The sequence below is a fragment of the Perna viridis genome, chromosome 10 (assembly GCF_037379345.1).
Source record: "Perna viridis isolate PV_CMFRI_1.1 ecotype Kerala chromosome 10, ASM3737934v1, whole genome shotgun sequence".
NCBI classification, from domain to species: domain Eukaryota; kingdom Metazoa; phylum Mollusca; class Bivalvia; order Mytilida; family Mytilidae; genus Perna; species Perna viridis.
The window spans coordinates 28087015-28111894 of record NC_142454.1 but is presented as its reverse complement, the minus strand read 5'-3'; the positions used below and the strand labels follow the sequence as shown (position 1 = coordinate 28111894).

Genomic DNA, 24880 nt, shown 5'->3' with positions numbered 1-24880 from the left:
CCGAATTTTTTAATACAATTTACAGACGAAGTGTTAATTAAGCAGCTTTAGTGATACAGTAACTAAAACAATAACAGGCCTTATTAAATTTCAACGAAATCTTGTAACTTTTATAAGTCTAATTTTTAAGCTGTCCCGTGTCCAGACGTCAACGCCTCTGATCTGTTTATTGAACCATCAACCCTGACAGGATATAATTATAGCTCAGTGTTAACATTTAAATGTAAGACTGGATACAAGATTCAGGGCCCTCAAGTCATTAAGTGTACGGTGCACTCCGAAGAATCGGTAATTGGTCATTGGAATGCAACACAACCAAAGTGTGTTGGTAAGTTCTTCAACTAAACATATTTCACACATTTATATAAAATAAATATTTGTCTTTTTTATTATTTTCTTCAATTTAGTAAAAATATATCTTTTTTTATATTTAAAATATTGAATCTAGTCTTACATAAATTTATTCTGGAGATTTTATTTTGACATAATTAAAAAAATGAAAATATGAGTGACGGTACCATTCTGTACGTCGCTCTCTTTATTTCTTATTCAATTAGAGCAATATTGTTAACATATTGGGCGAAATGACATTAAAGTACCAGTGCACTTTAAATTCAGACACCTCCAATAGATAAGTGAATTATGGTGTAAAAGACCTACTAAACATATGATACTTTTTCAGCCTACACATGCTACACTTTAACACGACAATCATTTCTGCATTCAATTCTGCACTTTTAGAAAACCATACATTCGTCTCCCACTAAAATCGACCAAATCAAATCAAATCAAAATAATAACTCTTGCAAAGTGCCAATTTCATGAAAAAATATATATAAGCAATTTGGTTTAGTTTATTTTGAATGCAACAAATTTTGTTTTGAAATTTGTTAAACTGTTAAATTTCCCGATGGATGCTCGCTGCTCATGTTTAGCAATTTTTGTCAGATTTTGGGACTCGTCTCGTTTTATCTTTTTCATAGCATTATTATTGTTTTTGCCCAGTGAGCAAACTTCATAATTTAATTTAACAAACCTTGAAATGTTATTTGATATATTTTGTATGGGATCCTTGTTATTCCCTTTGGGTTCCTATAAAAAAAAAAAAAAAAAAACATACTAATACAAAACAAATGTAAAACTTAGAGAAATCTTTTTCCTTTCAAAATTTCAAATCCTTATATTTAAAAAATTAGCACACTAAACCATATTGTAAATATCTGTAAAATTACATTGTAAATTAATATATACAAATACAAGTATAAAAAGTTCTTTAATATTATTTTCTTATCAGTTAATTGTTCACAGAATCACCATTCTGATATGAAAGAAATATATATATATTGATTTCTTTCATATCTTTTATATATGTAAATCTAATCACTTTGTCTTTCACGAACTTGAAAATCACGCAACAGAAAACAATCATGTATGTAGTTTTGGAAATACTTTCTGAGGAATTATAATACTGCCATGCGGCCGGCTCTTCCGGTGTGTTGATACAGATCTGTCCATTGAAGCCAAATCCATCAGCTGTATGTACGGCCTTTGACTGTATAAAGCCCGGTGTTTCCTTGCGTAATTCTTTTCTCTACAGCAGTTGCTCCTCAATCTCGCATCGACAATTAAACACCCTGGGATGTGCAGATTGCGACTTGTGTGGGAAATTGCAGTTTGATATTTAACATCCATGTCTCCGCATCTCAACCTTTTACCGGGTGGCGGGGCCGGGTATCCCCTACATCTTTCCATTTTGACACCATCTTGGACACCGGTAGCATATGGATAGTCCATGTCCGAAAATAATGAATTCATAGCATCATCGTGGATTGGGCCAAAAATGCCACCTTTTGATTCCTCATAAATATAATTTTCAAGCTGTCCCGTGTCTCGATGTTAACACCTCTGATTTGATTATTGAACCGTCGATCCTAACAAGATAATTATAGCTCAGTGGTAACATTTAAATGTAAAACTGGATACAAGATTCAGGGCCGTCCAGCTATAAAGTCTACGGTGCAGATAAGAGAATCGATGATTAGTCATTGGAATGAAACACGGCCTAAGTGTTAGGTTTAATGTCTATAAAAGAAACTTAATGGGTTTATTAGCTTTGCCTTCGATTAATCCTTCAATTCGTTTGAAAAAAGACCCAAAAATAACTACATGTTTAACTGATTTTTTTTTAAGGTTATCCCTCGTGATTTGAATAACTAGGGGCTTCGCAGTACAATTCCTCGATTAATCATCCACCATTTATTCATACCTCTGACTTTATAGCTGATTTGATCAGAAAGAAAGAATATTGTTTGGCTAGATCCTTCAATCTCAGTTTCCGCTATATAAATGACGTATTATCTTTAAACAATCTTAATTTCGGGGATTTCATACATCGCATCTACTCAAAAGAACTTGAGATAAAGGATACTACATACACTTAGAAGTCGATGGTAAAGGAAAAGTATTGACCAAACTTTACGACAAACGTGATGACTTTTCAATCAGAATTGTCAGATTTCCTTTCATCTGTGGCAACATCCCTTCGAATCCTGCGTATGGAGTGTTCATATCACAACTCATACGTTTTGCCAGAGCTTGCCGAAATTATGCAGACTTTTTGTATCGCGCTATAAGTCTAAAAAATAGGCTTCTGAAACAGGGTTATGTTTCTACAAGATTGAAGTCATCACTACAGAAATGTTATGGTCGTCATCATGAACTCGTGGATCGTCATGATGCATCCATCAGCACCATGAAAACTGATTTATTCAACGAGTCATAGTTTATCTATCCTCGTTTGTCTACCCCGGACTTGACTTTTTATGAGCAACTCGACGGGTATTTCTAGTTAGACAGAGAACGCTTACTCTACCGGTGCACCTGGTCCATGCTCCCAGTTTTTAGTGGAGTCCGACTTGCTCATTCATTTATTTTTTTGTTACTTTGTATGTATAATTTTATTTACTTTATGTTCTTTGTTGTGTGTGTCTGTTTTCTATGTCTGGTCTTTGTCCCTGGATTACATTCTTTTGATTACCACTATAGCCATGGTTCCCTTGATTATTCTTTTTGCAATTAAAGTATAACAATATTCTGACGTAGACCGAAATGATACATATGTATCTTCGATACCAATATCAAGGTCCATAGGCCACATGAGGAAACATTGACACATTTGTGACAATGATTTTAATCTACCTATATATTTCTTTGAAAGATTATTAAGATAAAATTGACCAAAAGTATCAAATATAAAAAGCCCAATAAGAAAGCAACAGAAACGCCAATGTTTTGAAATGTCATATTTAATGGAAGGATGAACGGATAAAAGGAAAAGTATGCTTTTCATTACAAAAGATGTTTTGTTTAGTAATTAACGAGATCGAAGTTGTAATTTAGAATATTTCTTTTTTTTTTCATTAATATAAGTATAATTACGTAATTGTCTTTGAACGCAACAAAGAGATCCGATATGAAAAAGCTTATCTTTTGACCAATTAGGAGTTAACTAACTACCTGTCAAAACTATAATACTTAAATTCATCGAACTCCATAACTGTCATATATTATAATTTAATTTTCAAGCTGTCCAATGTCCAAACATCAACGCATCTGATTTGTTCATTGAACCATCGACCCTCACAGGATATACTTATAGCTCAGTGGTGACATTTAAATGTAAGAAGGGATACACAATTCAAGGCCCTCCAGCCATAAATTGTACGGTGCAGTCAGGAGAATCGATTTATGGTCATTGGAATGTAACACAACCAAAGTGTGTTGGTAAGTATTTCTAGCAAACCTATTGTGCACACCGTGCCAATTCTATATCAAAATTAATTTATATTCGTTATTTTTTTGTTTATTTTATTATTATTATTATTATTATTATTATTATTATTGCATATTTCATTTTTTTTCTTTTTAACAGAAACAGTTTTAAATAGAGCGGTATTCTGAAGTTTGTTTAAATACAATGCATAAAAAACACTAACATGTTGGTTCGTTTTTCCGTTCAATTCTATACACAATGTGAAAATTTTCTTAGTTCACGGCTTTATATAGATTATTCAAACTAAGTCTTTTTCTTCATAAATATCATTTAAACAATATAACAGGAGATTATTCATATAATATATCAGTTAAAATATTGTTGTTTCTATTGTTCACAAAAAGTTCTTGATTATCTGCATTTCCAATATGTACGAGATCTGAAATATTCCTATTTCACTTAAATAGGTATTGAGTGTTCAACCATTACATTAAATCATTCTAATGTATTGCACCATATGACGAAATTCCCAGAAACAATACAAGTAGAATGTGATAGGGGTTACGTATTGAATGGACAAGGTAGTATACAGTGCACAGAATCTGGTAACTGGAGTCATTTACCTACATGTGATGGTGAGTTATATAATGAACCCTTGCATTTGATAAGTATTATATAGTATTTTCCTGGTATCATGAACTAGCAATTTGGTTCACATTACCATCAAAGATGTGTTGAAATGTGTATGTTTAAAAATTCTTTGAGATTTAAATTTTTTGCAGTCGCGATATCTAGACGCACAATAAGCACTCAGCATAGGCATGAACGTCGAACAATTCTAGCGGGTGTTTTGTATGCAAAACAAACGAAGACTCAATTCGTTCATTTAGAGTGCAAATTGAACGTAGTCCGAACATATGTGTAATTGCACGATATATATATTACACACTTAACTTTTGTTGCAATGCAGGTACAATGTAGCAACAAATTTAGTGGTTTTATATATATAAGAATACTATGTCATTTTTTCTTTAAATATTATTATGAAAAAGAAAGGAAAGCTTATCTTGCAAAATAAATAAGGCAGGACAGGTTACAGGGAAAAATAATAAAAGGGAAAAACAGATTGTCCTATACAGAACAAATACGGAAAATTCATTCTTGTCCTTTCTGTTGGCCACCTTAAACAGAAATGTTAAATTTGTACGAATGTTATCGGGCTAATGTAAACTTATTATATTTCATAAATAATTCAGATGTTGTAATATGAAATGTATTAATATAATTATATCTATTATTGAACCAAAATAATGTATCATATGTATTTGAATCCCGAAAAGTTCAAAAGTTCTACTTAAAACCCTAAATTCATGATTATTATCCGAATACAATGAAATTAAAACCTATTATTTTTCAACTCTTCATATTTCTATTCCTTATACTCAGTTAAAATCCCGACTCAGAAACATTATACATCGTTGTTATTCTGAAAAGATGATACATGTAGATACATTTATGTAGTTCTTGGTAGAAATTTGAAAAGCAAATTCCAAGGTATCTTTCATACATACCGAAAAGGATGTTTTCAATACAAAAAGAATTTGAGATCGACAACATTATTATTTATCAAGTGTGATGGACAAATTTTTCAACAAACGGTCGGCCTTCTACTGAAAACAAATTGTGCTCCTGTACTTGCTGACCTATTTCTTAACTCTTATGAGGCTTAAATTATGGCTGATCTGATACATCAGAGGGCACATGGGGTATGGGGAATGAGGTATGGGGCAGTGCTGGATGGGACAATGGGTAATTGGGCGTTGGAAATATTTCTGATTGATCAATCAAAAATAATTGTTTTGCCTTTTTCTGCAACCAACGTACTAATCAGAATTATATGACAACAATTAAAAGAGGTTGAAAATTTACGCGCTCATAAGATTTATAAACATATGTCACTTTATTTCATATTTGGATTTAAATAATTTTATGTCGGAGACATTTGCATAATTTTAATATTGACAAATTAAACGTTTTGAGCAATAAGAAGAAGACAATTAAAAAGTAATATGTCATTTTCGCAACCTCGAAAAGTATATTAATATTGCCATTTTTATTTTTTTATTTTTTTAATAATTTTGGACCATTATTGATATTAAAATTGTTCGTACCATTACTTTATCCTCTGCTTTTCTAGAAACACCCGCCGAGTTGCTCATAAAGAGTCAAGTCCGGGGTAGACAAACGAGGAAAGGCAAACTATGACCCGTTGAATAAATTAGTTTTCATGGTGCTGATTGATACATCATAACGATCCACGAGTTCATGATGACGACCATAAAAACTTCTGTAATGATGACTTCAATCTTGTAGCAACATAACCCTGTTCCAGAAGTCTATTTGTTAGACTTCTAGCGCAATACAAAAAGTCTGCGTAGTTTCGGCAAGCTCTGGCTTAACGTATGAGTTGCGATATGAACACTCCATACGCAGGAGCCGAAGGGATGTTGCCACAGGTGAAAGGAAAGTTGACAATTCTGAATGAAAGGTCATCACGTTTGTCGTAAAGTTTGGTCAAAAGTTTTTCTTTACCATCAATGTCTAAGTGAAGGTCAAGATATGAGGCTGACTTCACAGTGTCTGTAGTATCCTTTATCTCAAGTTCTTTTGGGTAGATGCGATGCATCAAATCCCCGAAATTAGGATTGTTTAAAGATAATAAGTCATCTATAAAGCGGAAACTGAGATTAAAGGATCTAGCCAAACGATATTCTTTCTTTCTGATCAGATCAGCTATAAAGTCAGCCTCATAAGAGGGAAGGAATAGGTCAGCAAGTAAAGGACCACAATTTGTTCCCATTGGAATGCCGACCGTTTGTTGAAAAATACGTCCACCACACTGGACAAATGTGTTGTCGATTAAAACTTTCAGCATTTTGTAAACATCTTCCTCTGTATCTTTGGAAGATGATTTGGAATTATTTCTTACAAAGTATGAGAAATCTCTACCAAGAACTATATATTTGTATCTAGGTGTACAAACAAAGTGTGTCACGGCCACACATATGACGCTTATTTTGACAATTTTAACATTTTAAACAATAATATAAGACTATAAGGTAATTTCAAGCATTTGGACTCATTCAATTTGCAAACAAATGTCTAATTTTAAAGAATTTGACCTGAAATATATATATCACAGCTATCACATCAACACAATACTGATATAGACAATATTAACATTTTTGAATATAATTTTTGATTGATAGGTATATGAAAATTGTTCGCACACATACTCTTTTGAAAATATGCCATTTAAAGATTTTTGACTGAAATTTGAGTGTAACAACCACCTTCCTGATACTAATATTGCCATTTTTAATATTTGAATATATTTTGAACCAGTATTGAAATTAAAATTGTTCGCACCCTTACAATCTGCAAAAAAAATATTTTTTGAGAAATTAGACTGAAATAAATGTGTCACAGCCATACATATAATGCCTATTTCGACAATTTTGATATTTCAATCAAAAATACAAGACCATAAAAGTAATTTTAAGTGTTCGCATTCATTTACTTTGTAAAATATCTCATTTTCAGGAATTTAGTTTGAAATATATGTATTACAACCATCAACATAATATTGAAATAGACAATTTCAACATTTTTTACAATAATTCTAGACTAATAGGTATATCGGAAGTGTTCGCAAACACACACTTTGCAAAAAAAAATGTCATTTTGAAGATTTTTGACTGAGATATGAGTGTCGCAACCATTAACCGGATGCTAATATTGCCATTTCTAAAATTTCAAATAATAATTTTGGCCCATTATTGAAGTCAAAATTGTTCACATCCTTACAATCTGCAGAAATATATCATTTTTAGAAATTGGACTGAAATAATGTGTCGCAGTCACACATATGATGCTTATTTTGGTAATTGTTTACATTTACTATCAGTCCATTATTGAAATTGAATTTGTTTGCACCTATACAGAAATATGTTATTTTGTGAAACTGGGACTGAATATGTACACATATGGAAAAGTGTTTCCCTACTTTAAATTTTAAATAAAACAAGAATATCCATTTTTAGAATCATTATAGAAATGAAATTCAAGTACAATTTATATATATATATCTATAGTTTTAAATAATAATTTGGATGATTATTTCTCATGCAGCTCGGAGTGGCGATAATACATATAAACAATGCAAATATGGCGTGATTTCGGTAAATTTCGGACTTTGCAGAGAGATTCCAAAATCAATATTGATTGCACGCACAAAACCTTTGCATCCTGTTACTATATTTGTTTGTGTCTATTCGACAGATCAAATCGTTGACAATTTCGTATTTGTTGTTTGAACTGATTAATGTAAAGTTGAGGTTTTTACATCCTAATTCAATTTCATATTACAACATCTGAATTATTTATGAAATATAATAAGTTTACATTAGCCCGATAACATTCGTACAAATTTAACATTTCTGTTTAAGGTGGCCAACAGAAAGGACAAGAATGAATTTTCCGTATTTGTTCTGTATAGGACAATCTGTTTTTCCCCTTTTATTATTTTTTCCCTGTAACCTGTCCTGCCTTATTTATTTTGCAAGATAAGCTTTCCTTTCTTTTTCATAATAATATTTAAAGAAAAAATGACATAGTATTCTTATATATATAAAACCACTAAATTTGTTGCTACATTGTACCTGCATTGCAACAAAAGTTAAGTGTGTAATATATATATCGTGCAATTACACATATGTTCGGACTACGTTCAATTTGCACTCTAAATGAACGAATTGAGTCTTCGTTTGTTTTGCATACAAAACACCCGCTAGAATTGTTCGACGTTCATGCCTATGCTGAGTGCTTATTGTGCGTCCAGATATCGCGACTGCAAAAAATTTAAATCTCAAAGAATTTTTAAACATACACATTTCAACACATCTTTGATGGTAATGTGAACCAAATTGCTAGTTCATGATACCAGGAAAATACTATATAATACTTATCAAATGCAAGGGTTCATTATATAACTCACCATCACATGTAGGTAAATGACTCCAGTTACCAGATTCTGTGCACTGTATACTACCTTGTCCATTCAATACGTAACCCCTATCACATTCTACTTGTATTGTTTCTGGGAATTTCGTCATATGGTGCAATACATTAGAATGATTTAATGTAATGGTTGAACACTCAATACTTATTTAAGTGAAATAGGAATATTTCAGATCTCGTACATATTGGAAATGCAGATAATCAAGAACTTTTTGTGAACAATAGAAACAACAATATTTTAACTGATATATTATATGAATAATCTCCTGTTATATTGTTTAAATGATATTTATGAAGAAAAAGACTTAGTTTGAATAATCTATATAAAGCCGTGAACTAAGAAAATTTTCACATTGTGTATAGAATTGAACGGAAAAACGAACCAACATGTTAGTGTTTTTTATGCATTGTATTTAAACAAACTTCAGAATACCGCTCTATTTAAAACTGTTTCTGTTAAAAAGAAAAAAAATGAAATATGCAATAATAATAATAATAATAATAATAATAATAAAATAAACAAAAAAATAACGAATATAAATTAATTTTGATATAGAATTGGCACGGTGTGCACAATAGGTTTGTGGGGAATGGGGCAATGGGGTATGGGGCAAATGGGAAGTTCATTTCATACAGTGACTGTATCAGTTTCCGCTATATAAATGACGTATTATTGTTAAACAATCCTAGATTCGAGGATCTGATACATCCCATCTACCCCAAAGAACCTGAGATAAAGGATATTACAGGCACTGTGATGTCAGCCTCATATCTTGACCTACACATAGAGGTCGATGGTAAAGAAAAAATATTGATCAAACTATACGACAAACGTGATGACTTTTAATTCTGTATTGTCAATTTTACTTCCGTTTGTGAAAACAATCCTTCAGCAGCTGCGTATTTTTTTTATATCACAACTCACACGTTATGCCAGAGCTTGCTGTAACTACTCAGACTTTTGTATCGCGTTAGACGTCTTACAATCAGACTTCCGGAACAACTTGAAGTCAACACTACAAAACTTTATGGTCGTCATCATGAACTAGCGGATCAGTACGGTGTATCCATCTGCACCATGAAAACTGTCTGTGAAACGTGTCAGAATTTCTCTTTCCTCTTTCGTCTACACCGGATTTAAATTTGTATGAGCAAATTGGTGGGTGTATCTAGAAAAGCAGAGGACACTTCTCTACCAATGCATCTGGCCAATGCTTTCAGTTTTTAGTGGAGTCCGCGTTGCTTAATTACGTCTGTTACTTTGTATGTATTATGTCCCTTTTTTGTATGTATGTTGGCATGTCTGGTGTTTGTCCCGTCATTACATTCTCTTGATTTCCTCTAGAATTTTGGTTCGCTTGATTACTCTTTCATATTTCATTTACTTGATATATGAACAAAAATCTTGTTTATACATTAAATCGCATGCAATCAAATAAAACACAAATATTAAGAAATATATCCTGTTTTAATAATACTGATTCTCTTACTTAAGAAAGTTTTAAAGTATAATTAAGGAACTTAATAGGTAAATGTATAACATTCTTACAATCTTAATTTCAATTAATGTTTCAAATGCATTGTCACAATGCTGAATTTAAATGAAAATCAAATAAAAGTGGTACTTATCTTCTACGTATTATTTCCAAAAAAAAAAAAAGTTTAATTTTGTAAAAATGAAAAGATATTGTGCTTTAAAAAAACATCTACGTGCAAACATACATTGGTCAAATAATTGTTCGACATACCCGTTAATAAGGGTTATTTTTCATTTCCCTAGAACTTATTTCAACGGATATAAATGTCGCCCCAAAAATTGATTTAGTGTTAATTGTAAAATTATATATGTTCAATAAATGTTTCACTAATTTTTATAAGATTATTATTTATATTTCAGACTTGTTTGTCTGGCCTAGTTTTCATTTTCTAATTAAAGTGCTCACCGAGAATTTTAAATACAATTATATACTTATTTATTTTTTCAAGCTGTCATATGTCCAGACTTGAACACCTCTGGCCTGTTGATCATTCGTCCATCGAACCTTACAAGATATCAGTTTGATTCCGTGGTATCATTTGACTGTAAGAATGGATACAGGATTCTAGGTTCTTCAGCTATAATGTGTACTGTTGATTTAGAAAATTCAGTTATGGGCCGTTGGAATACAACACAACCAGAATGCGTCGGTAAGCGTTATGCATCCATTTAAATTAAACGAATTCATTCCTCATTCAGATTTTTTGAAATCAATGCTTTGTAATCCTTCCATTTCATTATCTTATTCCGTGGCGAAGTTTTTTTTTAAATGACATTATCTAACAAAGAATCGAAGCGGTTTTATATTTTGTATTGTAGATCGTATATTAATATAAATATATATGGGAACCGAGTACTTAACAATGGTACGTGCGCCATAATTTTAATACATCTGTGACAGACAGCACTACAACATAGTTGTTAATGTATATATGTTATTTGTTTATATGTGTTTAATATAAGTTGCCGTTTTCTATTTGAACTGAAATTCGCTACAATTTACCCTGAATTTTTCGATCAATTTGACGTTCGTCAAGACAGTGATACGTATATAAACCGAACAGATAGTAATTTATTTCGTTTTAAAGAGTTTATTTTCGGTTTGTTTTGGTTTAAGATACATCAACTCATATTGCGCTTAGATGTCGGTTTTGTTCGTTTATTTTCGCTCATAAACAACATCTGGTGTATTTCAGGCGTCGTTCTTGGTAGAAGATATATCAGGGAAGAAAAAAACAAATGCGTCCATCTTTATACGTAAATGCAATATTAGTGATAGAGTTTTTCCTCAATAGGTGATCTCTGCTCATGTCCACTATTACATATACTTTGCAGAACTTTCGCATTCTTCTACACAAAGCTCTAGTCCTGGAGCGGTTATAGGAGGGGGTATATCTGCAGCTGTTCTCGTTGTTGTAATAGTAATAATTGTTGTTATCTTCATCAAAAGGTAAGATATTGTAATGTTATCAATGCAATGCGAACCGATTAAATTTATCTATAAAACTCTCTTGCCTTTTGCAAGCAGCTTGTGCATTTGCATAAATATGAACGGTTAACGTTTTTCATATTCCAGTATGCGTTCTTCATTATCTGGGAAGGCGATGAACAAAAAAATCTTATTAGTTTAAAATTGAATTAATTTGGACGATTGCATATTGTTCCTCCAAAGTTTGTTCAGATCGAATCGTAACCAACTTAACATTAAACATATTTAGATACACCACGAACATCGACGACGTTGTTGTTGTTTTCATATCTCGATGTTTTGTAAAATATTCATAACTAAAAGGTAGGAAAATACAACCATTGACAACAGACAAAAACAAAAACGATAATTCCTTTCCTTTTTTGATAAACGTTCTAACGTGAAAAAAAAGCATGAACCAAGATAATTAAAAAAAGCAAGTCTAGCTTCAGAAAATTGCGTATTTACGAACAGTTTTTAGCTTTAAACATATCTAATCGCTATTTCTATCCATTAACCTTTCATAGTTCGATGTGTTTATTTTTAATCGATGTGTTGTTACATTGGTAACTAAATCAACAATGTCAGGTTCTCAGCAGCCTGTACGGGGGTTTTAAAATCTTTATATCTTCATATTTTGTTTGTTTTTGTTTTTGTTTTTGTTTTTGTTTTTTTTGTTTTTGTTTTTTTGTCAGTGTTTCAATATTCACTATAAATGTGTGTTTTGCTATTATTTTTTTTAATATGGTTTCCTTTTCCTTTTGTTAAAGAATATTCTTATAAATAATGAGGACTCGTTTTCAGAAGACAACGTGAAAGTAATAGAAAAGAAGAACCAACCAATTACAAAGAACCGAACATAAGCAAAAACGAAAACAGCGAATATTCTGAAATCAGCCTATCAGGTATTTAGTTTAGAATTGCATTGTTTTTTTGTTTTTTTTTATTTCAGCATAATAACAAACAAGCTGATATTTTGCGATGTTCGATTTTCATGAGTTTTAAAAAAAAAACTTTTGCTCTACGATTCATCTTTAATATTTCGACCGATGAACTTTCGACTTCCGAAATACTTTGGTGCTTTTTTTCGTGTTCCCAGTTGTATGATAATGCATTTGTTCGTTTTACCACATCTGCTCCTATTTCTATGGCAGTCATTCTGAAACCGTCTGAGTATGTCGCCAGTGTGGGTGCTGCCTATAACCAATCGGGTTTTATAAGAAATGATAAACAAGCACATAAGAGTCAATCGCAACGAAAAATTTTGCATATAACAAGTTGGTATCACATCGTCCATTGTGTGATATCGCCGTTATCTAGCCTTCCTAGAAGAAGTTGAAACGACAAAATCATAGAGAATATTGATATTTAATACAGTTAATTTATGGTATACTGTGTACTTCGATCGACGAAGCTGTACTTTGTATTTTTATTTTATCGTTAAAAATTCTTTTTATGCATACAACCTAAGTTAATTTGCTTAAACATGAAATGCAGGTCTTGAATTACTTGAAGACAATCGTGATCCTTCACCAGCAATTAATGTCTCTGGCATAGACAGGACGTACAATAACGAAACAAATGAAGATGGTGGATATTATGATTTCACTAAAGGCCCACAGATGTCAAAAACAGCTATTCTAGTTAAGGATTTCTATAACTATGTAGAAAATGGTCGGATCAAAGGAGGAAAACTTGAAGAAGAGTTTTTGGTACGTTTAAGTTATAAATATTTGTTTTTTTAGACATATGAAAACTTTTGAAAGCAAATTGGGTTTTGATGTTCCGTTTCTTTTGGGTGCTTAATATGAGTTTCAGTGAAAGAATGAAGAAGGGTATTTTACCTCGATATTGCCATTTAGTGTATGGACTTTCATTAATTTACTTTTTTTTTGTTATTCTTTTCGTGTACCAATAATTTATCACCGTGGTAAATATGTTATAACCCTTCATGATTTGAAGACCATGTTCAGGATTTTTACATAAAAATTGGTCCAAGCAGGAATACATATGATTTGAATGATATGTACTGCGGGAAGCAGGTTTTCAAACATAAGATACATTTGAATGATTTTTTTTTATATTTCAGATGATCTGATACACAGATCATCTGATTAAACTTTAAAGCCAATTTTAAGTGGGACGATTCAGTGTTTCGTAATTAAATGCAGCTACAAAATCACTAACTATAGATTATTTTATATTGTTCTTGTTCTTTGAAATATTTTCACAAATGGCCAGTTAGTCAGTATTTAATTTGCAGTCATACGGCCTTTAAACTTTGTGTTAGGAACAAACAGAGCTAAATATCAGAAGATATTTAGAACGTAAGGAGCTATAAATCAGAGGAATATAAATCGATGGTTAAAAGCTTTATATCAGTAGAAAATGTATAAATAGAGCTATACATCAAAATAAAAGATATAGATCGTAAAAAAAATCTAATTATCAGAAAAAGATATATAGGGAAGTAAAGAGCCATATAGCAAACGATGATGATAAACAACATGAAAAATACACCTGCTGAAAACCTGAATGCAAGTTATTGAAATTAAAAATGCAAATCCCGAATATTGGTGACATGTGTTGTGATAAATAAATGCAACTGTTTTCATTGATCAATAATGTTCCTAAATCATGTTTTTTAATGTATTAAAAATATTTATTGAAATATGTTCAATCAACATTTTAAAATAGTATTCCCTATAGCTAAGATCAGTCATAATGTCTTTTGTAGCTTGCGGAGTTTCACACAATTATGACGCTTTTCGTTTCGTTTTGTGTATGTGTTTGGTTTTTGTCTTCTTTATGTGTTTGTGTTGTGTTTTTGTTATTGTTTTCCACTGTTTTGTTTGTTTTGTTTTGGGAGGATGTTCAGTCATTTTTCTAAAACTATAGTTTTCAGAAATAGTTCTGATACGAAACAATGTAATACAATCAAATGATATTACAGAAATTTAAGACTGGTCTACAGTACCCAACAACTGCAGCCATGAAACCTGGAAATAAAATTAAAAATAAGTACAAAAATCTTTTCGCTTGTAAGTATATTTTAATAGTTTCAGATAATTTCCTAACGCATTCACGGTTAACGATATCACAGAAACGTAAACTAAATTCTAAAAAGAATACGAAGCATCACAAAAATTACAATCAAATAAAACCAGAATCATAGCGGGCATAAACAAATGAAATCAAGAATCACGATGTAGACAATGGAATAACTACATATGGAACATATTGTATGTAGAGATTACAATTGTAGTAAATCAATGAAAACGATAGCATTGTGTCACGGCTAATAATAGCATTATATCATGAAACATGTTAGTGTGGTTTTATTGATATTAACATTATCCAATTTAAAATTATCAAAAACATCAAATACACTGCATTTGGCCACTTATAATATACAAAGTATGAAAAAAAATCATCTTCTTAAATAAAGTTTTTTTTATGAAATCTTAAGAATTTTGTTTACCTTATTTAACCTAATGACCTCTTTATATCTTTAATCATACAGATTTTTCACATTTTTATCTAATTCACTTTTTACTATATCTGTGTGCACTTATTGCTACAGACGACGGAACTCGTGTTGTTTTAAAGACAAGCCCACATTTAACGTCCGATTATATCAACTCCTCTTATGTTAATGTAAGTACATATAAGCTAAGACAAGAAAAAAATGGTGCTGTTTTATTAATATTTGGTTATTAGTTACTAAACACAAACATTTGGAAAAAACGTCTTAGATCGATGAATGTTTGTATTGTATATCGGCTAGGAGTCCGTCCTTACTCAATAGGTTCAAAATTCAATAAAAGAATAGACCAATGATAATTTTGTACATACACGTTATTTTTCTGCAAACATTACATTTAAAATTGACAGATTTTGCCTTCCAAAGTTCAATACAAATGTGTTTGATTCTACGGAACCCGTCGCCTCTTCATTACCCCATAAATTATCTACCTACTTTAAAAACAAAAAAATACAAAAAAGTACCTCACTCATTCAACGTGTCAATCTATGAAAAATGTGAAAAATATCTCAATCATTCTTTTTTACAATTACAACAATTACAAGTAAAACATAATTACATTCATCGCTCAGTGGTTTTCATGAACAGTATCTGCTTATAGATATGTGCTTTTTTCTTTAAATAAGTGCCATTTTGTCTTTATTTCAGGGTTATGGACGATTAAAGAAGTATATTGCATCACAGGGTAAGTTGTAAACACAAAATGTTCTAAATATAGCTTCTGATAAAAATCATGTAAATGAAACTTATTAAAACAATGTCAGTTAAAATTGAATTGAGCAAATATTTAGTAGCTTAATTTCTGTAATAATTTCTTGTATCTATCATAAAGAGGTAGTAAACACTAAAATTATTAATTTGTGGGTAGTATTAACAGACATTTTCAACAAATATTTCAGGTCCGCAGGACAATACTGTCAATGAATTTTGGCAAATGGTTTGGCAGGTTGATTGTGGCAAAATAGTAATGCTGACTAATGTTTTTGAAGAGGCCAAGGTACTGTCTAAATTATGCAAATCAAATTAAATATCATTTTAAGAAAATGTATTAGGGCAATACATTAATCCAAAACATTTTTATGCCAGTTTAAAAATCTTTTGATTTCTGTTTTTTTTTTATACAATCGCAAATGAGTGTAGTTATAAGATACATTGCTAATTACATATTTTTATATAATTTGAATATTACCAGAAACAATTCATCTGTTATGGGATCAATTTGCATGAAAGCCTCAACGTCTAAAAGATTTTAGAACATTTATATGAGATTTGGTAATAATCGAAATTCATGTTTCACGCATGAAAACAAACCGAGATATAGTCTGAATAAATGGTATATTTTCATTTCGATTACAATTGTGATTCGTTTAGCAAAAATGCAACCACTACTGGCCGGAGACTGTTGGAAAATCAAATGACTTTGACGGAATTGTGATAACATTGACGAAAGAAGATATATATTCAGATTTCACAATTAGGCATATCAAGATGTTAAAGGTAGTCAAAATAAATCATGATTGTTAAACAATTGATCAAGATCATTTTTTTTTCTAATTTCATACGCTTGTATGTGTGAATTCTGTAAACCTATGTATAAAAGTCCATGCTCTATAGGCGTCAGTAGTATATTAGTACTGGAATTTTTGGAAAACATTTAAACACAATTTGTTCGTCAATGGTTAAGTACCTTTTGAACCTTGTTGCTTTATTTAACCTTGGTACATAGCTTATTGCTGCAATGTATAATCGCATGTATAATAATGTTAATCAAAATCTAAAGAGAAAAAAAAACTTGTATAAGTGAGCCTTTTTAAGCGATAATGTTTGCTACACTGCTAAATTCAGTACTTCTCTTCTCATGTTATAAGGAAAGAGAAAAGAAGACCATCATACAATTCCATTTCACAGCTTGGCCAGACAAAGATGTACCGAAATATTCATCTTCTCTTGTATATTTTCGACACAAGGTTAATTCGACAGAAAGTTCATCAAAGGGCCCACTTATCGTCCATTGCAGGTAAAACAGTCTTTTTCATGTTCAAAGTAGTAAAGTAGCAGTATGACGAAGTCAACTGTTTTCTTTTACTTTAAATGAAGTAAACTTTATCGTTATTGTAAAGATCTATCAGAGGTGTATTGATGATTTTAAATAATGAGGTACATGTTTTACTTTATTTTTAAGTGCTGGCATTGGAAGAACGGGAACATATATAGCTCTTGATTACGCTGCAACCGAGGCAACAGAAGTGGGCTATGTTGATGTATTTCGCTGTGTTGAGACTTTAAGGAGACAGAGAGTAAACATGGTGCAGACTGCTGTAAGTTGAATTAACTACATGATCAAGCTTCATTGTTGTTTGACGGAAACAGGCGTGTTGTCCTTATGTGAATCCGGGGTAATAAATCGAACTTTATTGAAGAGGTTTACTAATGTATAAATAAGCAACAGAAATTTTCACACAAAATTGGATCGTTGAATTAATTAAAAATAACTTTCGGAAACTATAGTCGGCGTCACATAAATAACATACTGTAAAAATTTGAATAAAAATATTTTCTACTACTTTATTGACACCTACCGTCGTTTAAATTGTCTTAAATGACTTGCTCATTCGTTTAACCAAACGGCTTCTCCCTAAACATTGAATCGTTAAATTCCGGTCAGATTTTAATTGTAAAAAGTCGGCCATGTTTACAGTGATCGGGTTGCTAGGATATGTTGTTTACGTTTAAATGGTTTGTCCAAAAACCGAAGAACCCAGAATGCACTTCGGCGTTATTTCGGATATCTCGGATTTATTTTACGCGAACAACGTACAATACCGAGAAGTTGATCAAGCAGACGATTGTCACCGGAGTTCGACGGGAACTTACGAACTTCGTTTGTAAACAAATCGTCCCGTAAAAACCAACATGGCGGATATTAGTATGGGATTTTCCCGTAAGGAGTTGTTACGCATGATTTAAGCTAATAAGCGACTTATTTTTGAGAAGCTGTTTGGCTAAACGAATGAGCAAGTCATTTAAGACAATTTAAATGACGGTTGGTGTCAATAAAGTCGTAGAAAATATTTTTATTCAAATTTTAACAGTATGTTATTTATGTGACGCCGAGTATAGTATGTTTATGAGTTAAAATTCCTATTTCAAGTAATCGTAATGTGATCAGGGAATCAACAAATTTAGTGGATCTATCAAATTGCACCCTCTGTGTGACGTAAGTATATTTTTGTAAATGATAATAGGTGTATTTACTAAATTCCAATGAAAATAAAAATGACCGTTCCGCAGTAATTGGCAACGGGCTTTTTTTGTCTTACGAATTCAATTTTGTCATATTAGCGCCAGTACGTATTCCTTCACGATTCTGTCTTAGAAGCACTGGTGTGTCCTTACACTGGGACCCCTACCAACGATTTCCCAGACGTTTACAAGGATCTGATGAAGTTTGATTCTACTAAGAAAAAACATAAGTTACACGTTGAATATGATGTAAGTATTCTAGTGTTTTCAACTCGGTGGGTATTTATAGACAAGCAGAGGACGCTTACTCTACCGGTGCACCTGATTCATGCTTCCATTTGTCAGGGGAGTCCGAGTTGCTGATTTACTTTTGTTACTTTGCGTGTATTATTTTGGTAATTTTATAATCTTTGCTGTGTGTCTGTTTTCCGTGTCTGGTCTTCGTCCCTGGATAACATTATTTTGATTTTCGCTATAATCTTGGCTCACTTGATTATCCTTGATATTGAATTGTTCATTTGAAATCGAAATATACACACATCAAGTACAAGGTAACACTTATTTTTTTGGAAATGTTGATGTTGCTATGATGGAAATGAAGAGTAATTTTAAAAAAAAATCGGCCTGATAAACTCAATGTAATAGTCATGGAAAAGTCAACACAACAAATGCAAACATCAAGGTTAAGTCCAGAAAATCAGAAACAACAGAAATGACATTGCCTTTGCAGGAGAATTCCTGGTGAGAATGATGGGTTAAAGCTAAGTTTTATAACGTGCCTAACCTCCAGCCTACATATTATTACGATTAGTTATTTACAGTATATTCCAATAAAAGAGGTATTGTGCCATTGTCTATAACCGTATAGACAGCGATTATATAACTTTATATGCATGTATTGTTATTTACTCTTTTACCCTTGTTTCTTATACTTTATTGAACCGATGAATGATGTAGCTAAAAGCATTATGAATGTGGTCTCAATGCAAAAAAAAAAAAAAAATAAATAAATAAAAAAATACTGGCGTACAATATTTGATGTGCATTTTATTTCTTATACCTTTTTCTTTGTTATAATTCTTCAGCTTTTTACATCACTGTCGACGAACCATGACGAAGATGATTTCAAGAAAGGAAAGAACCCCGAAAACAGGAAAAAGAATAGATACAGTAATATCATCCCAGGTAGGAAACAAATCTCGTTGACTCTGATAGAATGCTTTGTTTTTTTGTCAACAATTGTCATTTATTCTTTTATTGTAAGGTGTATCAAAATCAATCCCATCAACCATGTTTTCAATTACATTTGCTCGGTTTTAAACCTGTGCTGAATTAAAACGTTGCATCTTTAAGATACAAACAATTGTTTCAGTAAACGAAAACAAAGTTTAATTTGAGCTACTACAATACATGTATATATTCTTTTGTAGTGGAATCAGAAATGCCACGTTTGATATCAACGGTTGAAGGTCACAATGAGTACATCAACGCTGTTTTCCTGCCGGTATGGTGTACTTTAATACATGTATATAGAATTTTAACATTAAATTTTACTTTTTTTGTATATACATTACAAGTGTTGTAAACACTATATTGTTTCTTCTATATAGCATAACATTTACAAAAATCAAACACCTGGATCTATATCATATACCATATATCCATATTGCATACCTAGGAACACACTTGAAGTATATTTAAACTTTAAAAAACATGACATGTGGCCCTTGGATTTGAATAGGAGTATCGGTTTGAAACGACAGACCGACGGTTGAGATTTGATACGGCATATCAAACAAATTTTAGCCTGTAATATTCAGTATATAACGTATTTATATATCAGATTATCTTATTTGGAATAAATATCTTCATGAAGCTCCTGATCAAATGACATTAGGAATTATCCAAATGTGTCACTATATTGAAAATAAATAAGCAGAATCAAGGGTTTCTAAGTTATTGCATATGCATTAATGTAAATAAAAATTATTCTACTATGTATGATTTTGTCCGATTATTCTAATGGTATTTTACCAAATTAAATGAATCTGTACGCATTTACAAATGAAAATTCATCTTCAATTGAACAAAACAACCGAAAAATTCCAAGTAAGTGACACGAGTAATTATCTAATCCCAAAGCTCTTATGATAACCAAAAGAAAATGCACATGGACAAAACAAGAGAAATATTAAGCCAGTGCCTGGGATTCATCAGGTCTATTGAATATGATATCATTGAAATACGTCACCCCACATGATGTAGGTCATCACATCTGTCCATCAATGTCGCAAATGCCAATGCAAAAACATATCAAAGACGACAATAATCAAATTAATACGATATTTCAACTCTTAACTGAAACAATGGCAAATCGACGGATATGATGTGTTCCATATAGTCGAATTGTTTAGTGTTTCAAGATTTTATACCTCTAAAGCAATTCGTTTTCAATAAAATATTTTAGGGCTACAAAAGCAGCCGAGCGTTTGTTGTGACCCAGATGCCGATGGAAAACACATTGATAGATTTCTGGAGGCTGGTTTATGACTATGAAATTTCAGTTATCGTCATGCTCAATACTGAATATGAACAAAAGGTAAATACCGATGAAGGGTTAATGTATAAATATATATATATATATATATATATGTTATTTAGTACCGCTTTCTGGTAGAAGTTTATATTGTTCGTGCTTTAGTTTTTTGTATAACGGCTTGTTTTCCTTTTCTAGTTTTTATCTGTTATCTATACATTTTTTTTGCTGCATTGTGTACGTAAACAACCTTTGTTTCCTGTTTTCTCACTCAGCAAATTGACATATTTGAAGTATCCTATTACTTACACTTCGATATTTGTTACCAATATTTGTATACAGAGACGGCGTCTTCCATGTGGTAACGGCTGTCTACTTAAGTATCTAATATAAACTTCTAGTTAATATTACAAAGAGAAAACTAAACATATTAGGACTGAACCTCCAATGAAGAAGTTTTTTTTTATATGAAGCTATGCGTTTTAATAACAAATGTATCTGTGTTTGCAGGAAAAAATTGTTTGTACTTGCAAATGAATGTCCAACCGGCCTGTCTTGCATTTTAAGAATGTAATGAGATGTAATGCTATCGAAGATGAGATTATGTTTTATATTATTTTACAGGATGTGTACTGGCCTAAACAAAAAGATGAAAATTTAAGTTTAGGACCGTTTAAAATCAAACAAAAGAAGCTAGTCCGGAAGAAACATTATGTAGTGATGGAACTTTCTTTATCGTCCAATCATGTAAGCAAAACAGAGAAAATTTTATGCAAAATCTAGATAATAAGTTGTACAAAATCTCTATATTTTGGCTCAGTTGGCCCAAAATAAAGTTTGGTGACCTATATTTTGTTTCTTGAAATTTATAGTATGTTCGTTTAGGGTCGTCATCTCTGAAAAATATAAGAATAATTTATCTACTGAAAGTATTATATATGATATACCTTGAATAAACAATTCGGGATATTTTAATTTTTGCAAACTATATATTTACAGAAAGCGATACTCAATATTGCTCTGAAGCATTTCTAGAATTGCTGACATTATAAATTGCATCTACAGAATACTTCTGAGAGTAACTGATTGGGAGTAAATTATTTAATATGTGCATAATAGCGTATGGAACACCAACAATAAATGCACACATGTTCAGTATTTAATTGTTCGCATTGCTTGAAAAACTGAACAATAACACACATATCTTATTAATTTAAATTTTGAACACGTTTTCTAGGAACAAAAGAGAGTGACAATTTTCCAGCAAATCTTCTGGACTGACGATAAAACCATACCGGATAACGTCGAAGATTTTTTCTCTTTTATCACTGGCATAGAAGATGCACGTGGAAGGGAAAGCGGGGAAGGTCCTCTTCTCGTCCATTGCCTGTAAGTAAACACAAATCTAATGTATATTTTAAACTTTCTTTTGATTTTAAATTAATACAGCATATCTAATTTTCTTATAAAAGGGGGAATGTACATATAAAAATATGAAAATAAAGGTTATAAGTTTCAGTATATTTTAGATAAAAATAACAAAAGATATAAAACCAATTTGTTCTACCATGTGCAAAGCAAAGAATGGCCTTTTGCGTTTTAGGGTTGTTGAATTTTGTACAACTGTATTTATCGAAAAGCAATCTTTGTTATGGTTCTAACTTTGAGCCAACGAATACACGCGGAGATTTTTTCTCCATATGCTGCAAAATAGAACAAACAAGTGGTTTAAAGTTCAATGCAATCATGTTTCATTGGGCAAGAACCGGTACACAATGCACATCTACGATTGTCAGGAAACGAGATGCATGGGATGACCTGGTTGAGGATACTTTTCCCCAAAACAATTAAAATCTTTAATGACTATTCACATTGTGTATCGCCTTTGTCGACCTAGTCTTTTGTCATCTATAAATAAAGTAGATTTCTTAATAAGTAGTTTGTATTATTACCCTTCTAAATATTTCAGAAATGGGTGTGACAAGAGTGGTCTGTATTGTGTAATGTCAACTGTTATAGAAAAAATGAGGATAGAACAGGATGTTGACATACAACACACCATCAAACAGATGAGGAATAGAAGACCCCAAATTATATCTAATTATGTCAGTGAATAGAAAACTTATACACACGTATTATAATCTTCAGCTAATCGATTGGGAACAACACATTCTTGATTATGCAAAACAATTCATGTGCAGCGAGTACAAACACACGTCCATCAAACCAACCATATTAGTCATTCAAACGTGAAAATAGAGGAATTTAGATAACATCATTTAAATATAATCAAGTAAAGAACACATAAATGCGTACTGTTACATGTATAACTATAGCATATTCGAAGTATACATAACCGTATATCATTGCTTCATGAAAAAAATAGAAACTGGGCTAAAGTAATTTCTAGTTCATAACCCAATCCCCTATCAACTTTATTACAATTTTAAAGTATCCTAGCTTATATACGAATGATTTTGAGGCCAAAAGAGTAAACTGAAGAACTCATAATTGTTATGCGTAATAAGCAATCATTGGTATCTAAAAGCAAAAACAAACTACAAAAGTATGCGGATGAAGACAGAAAAAAAGTACAAAATTATTTGTAATTTTATGTTAAGATCATAAGACGACAAACATGTCTAAATTACATTCTTTCCTCTGTAGGAGCAATACCGTTTCCTGTACGAAGCTGTCATTGAATACTTGAAACAGTTCGAGACATACGCCAACTTCATTTAGCAGTTTGTAATAACAATCAATGAAGTATATAAAGTGTGTATTTAACTTATATTAGCTTATCATTTTATATTTTGACAACTTGCAATTAACATATCAACCAGTAGGCTTAATTTGTGTTTTTTAATGTTAGCTTATATCATAATATATTGAAGTTTTATTTCCTGTGTTCACATTCACGCCATGTACTTGGGTTTTAATGTATCTGTCCAATCATTGACGCTCATGTAAATACCGATTTGAATATATAATTTTGTTTTAAAGTGTGAGTATGGTATAAATAAAGGCATAATACATGCTTGTTGTGCTTTATTGATAAAACTAGACCGCATTTGATAGCATATCTGCAAAATTCATCATGACATAACCCATGTGAAAAACACTCATTTATAAAAAAAAGTATATACAGTCAGAGTCTTTCTAACAATATGATATGGTATAAGAATATTTTCAACTGCTAAGGATGTTCGCAGATATATCTAAGAATAAAAAGAACTGAAAAGGGTTGTGAAGTCTTTTAAAATCTTTCATGGTATAACGAAATAAACACAATGGGTTAGTGTGGTCAGGTTGGTTGGTGTTTGAGATATAAACATTTTAGATCTTGGCTGGAAAAAAGATTTTTCTTCATTGTCCATACAATGCTGCCATTATGAACGTGATATAATATTGTTCTCCAAAAAAATTCTGGTATAAATTTTTAACAAATTGATACAAATAAAATGTAAATTCATAGACAATATGTTATTTGGAATGCCTTTTCAATGTCATAATGATCTACGTTGCTTAAGGAATAGACCTCAAATGTACGATAGGGTCTATAAATTAAATTTGATGAATTATCAAGTGATTAAATTCATATTATTGTGTTTACCCTAAAAAAATCACTCACAATGCGGTCTCCGTGTTGTCCTCGGAAAATTGTATGAGGTCTGATTTAATGCAGAAATGGCACAAGTAAA

The 24880-nt window shown here is 31.4% G+C and overlaps 1 protein-coding gene across 1 annotated transcript in view; it reads left to right on the top strand.

The window, feature by feature from the left end:
• Positions 1-24216, top strand: part of LOC148605237 (uncharacterized) — a 40500-nt gene extending 16284 nt beyond the window's left edge. The window contains exons 6-27 of the mRNA XM_088548003.1: positions 131-328; positions 3586-3783; positions 4240-4407; positions 10838-11038; positions 11724-11838; positions 12661-12761; positions 13354-13568; positions 14810-14897; positions 15440-15513; positions 16049-16085; positions 16300-16397; positions 16772-16897; positions 17269-17417; positions 17583-17718; positions 18743-18892; positions 19729-19828; positions 20074-20147; positions 21111-21242; positions 21804-21926; positions 22417-22568; positions 23149-23284; positions 23847-24216. Of these exons, the coding sequence (XP_088404129.1) occupies positions 131-328; positions 3586-3783; positions 4240-4407; positions 10838-11038; positions 11724-11838; positions 12661-12761; positions 13354-13568; positions 14810-14897; positions 15440-15513; positions 16049-16085; positions 16300-16397; positions 16772-16897; positions 17269-17417; positions 17583-17718; positions 18743-18892; positions 19729-19828; positions 20074-20147; positions 21111-21242; positions 21804-21926; positions 22417-22568; positions 23149-23284; positions 23847-23921 (2846 nt within the window). The 3' untranslated portion in view covers positions 23922-24216. The remainder of the gene's footprint in view (positions 1-130; positions 329-3585; positions 3784-4239; positions 4408-10837; positions 11039-11723; positions 11839-12660; positions 12762-13353; positions 13569-14809; positions 14898-15439; positions 15514-16048; positions 16086-16299; positions 16398-16771; positions 16898-17268; positions 17418-17582; positions 17719-18742; positions 18893-19728; positions 19829-20073; positions 20148-21110; positions 21243-21803; positions 21927-22416; positions 22569-23148; positions 23285-23846) is intronic.
• Positions 24217-24880: the final 664 nt, after the last annotated feature.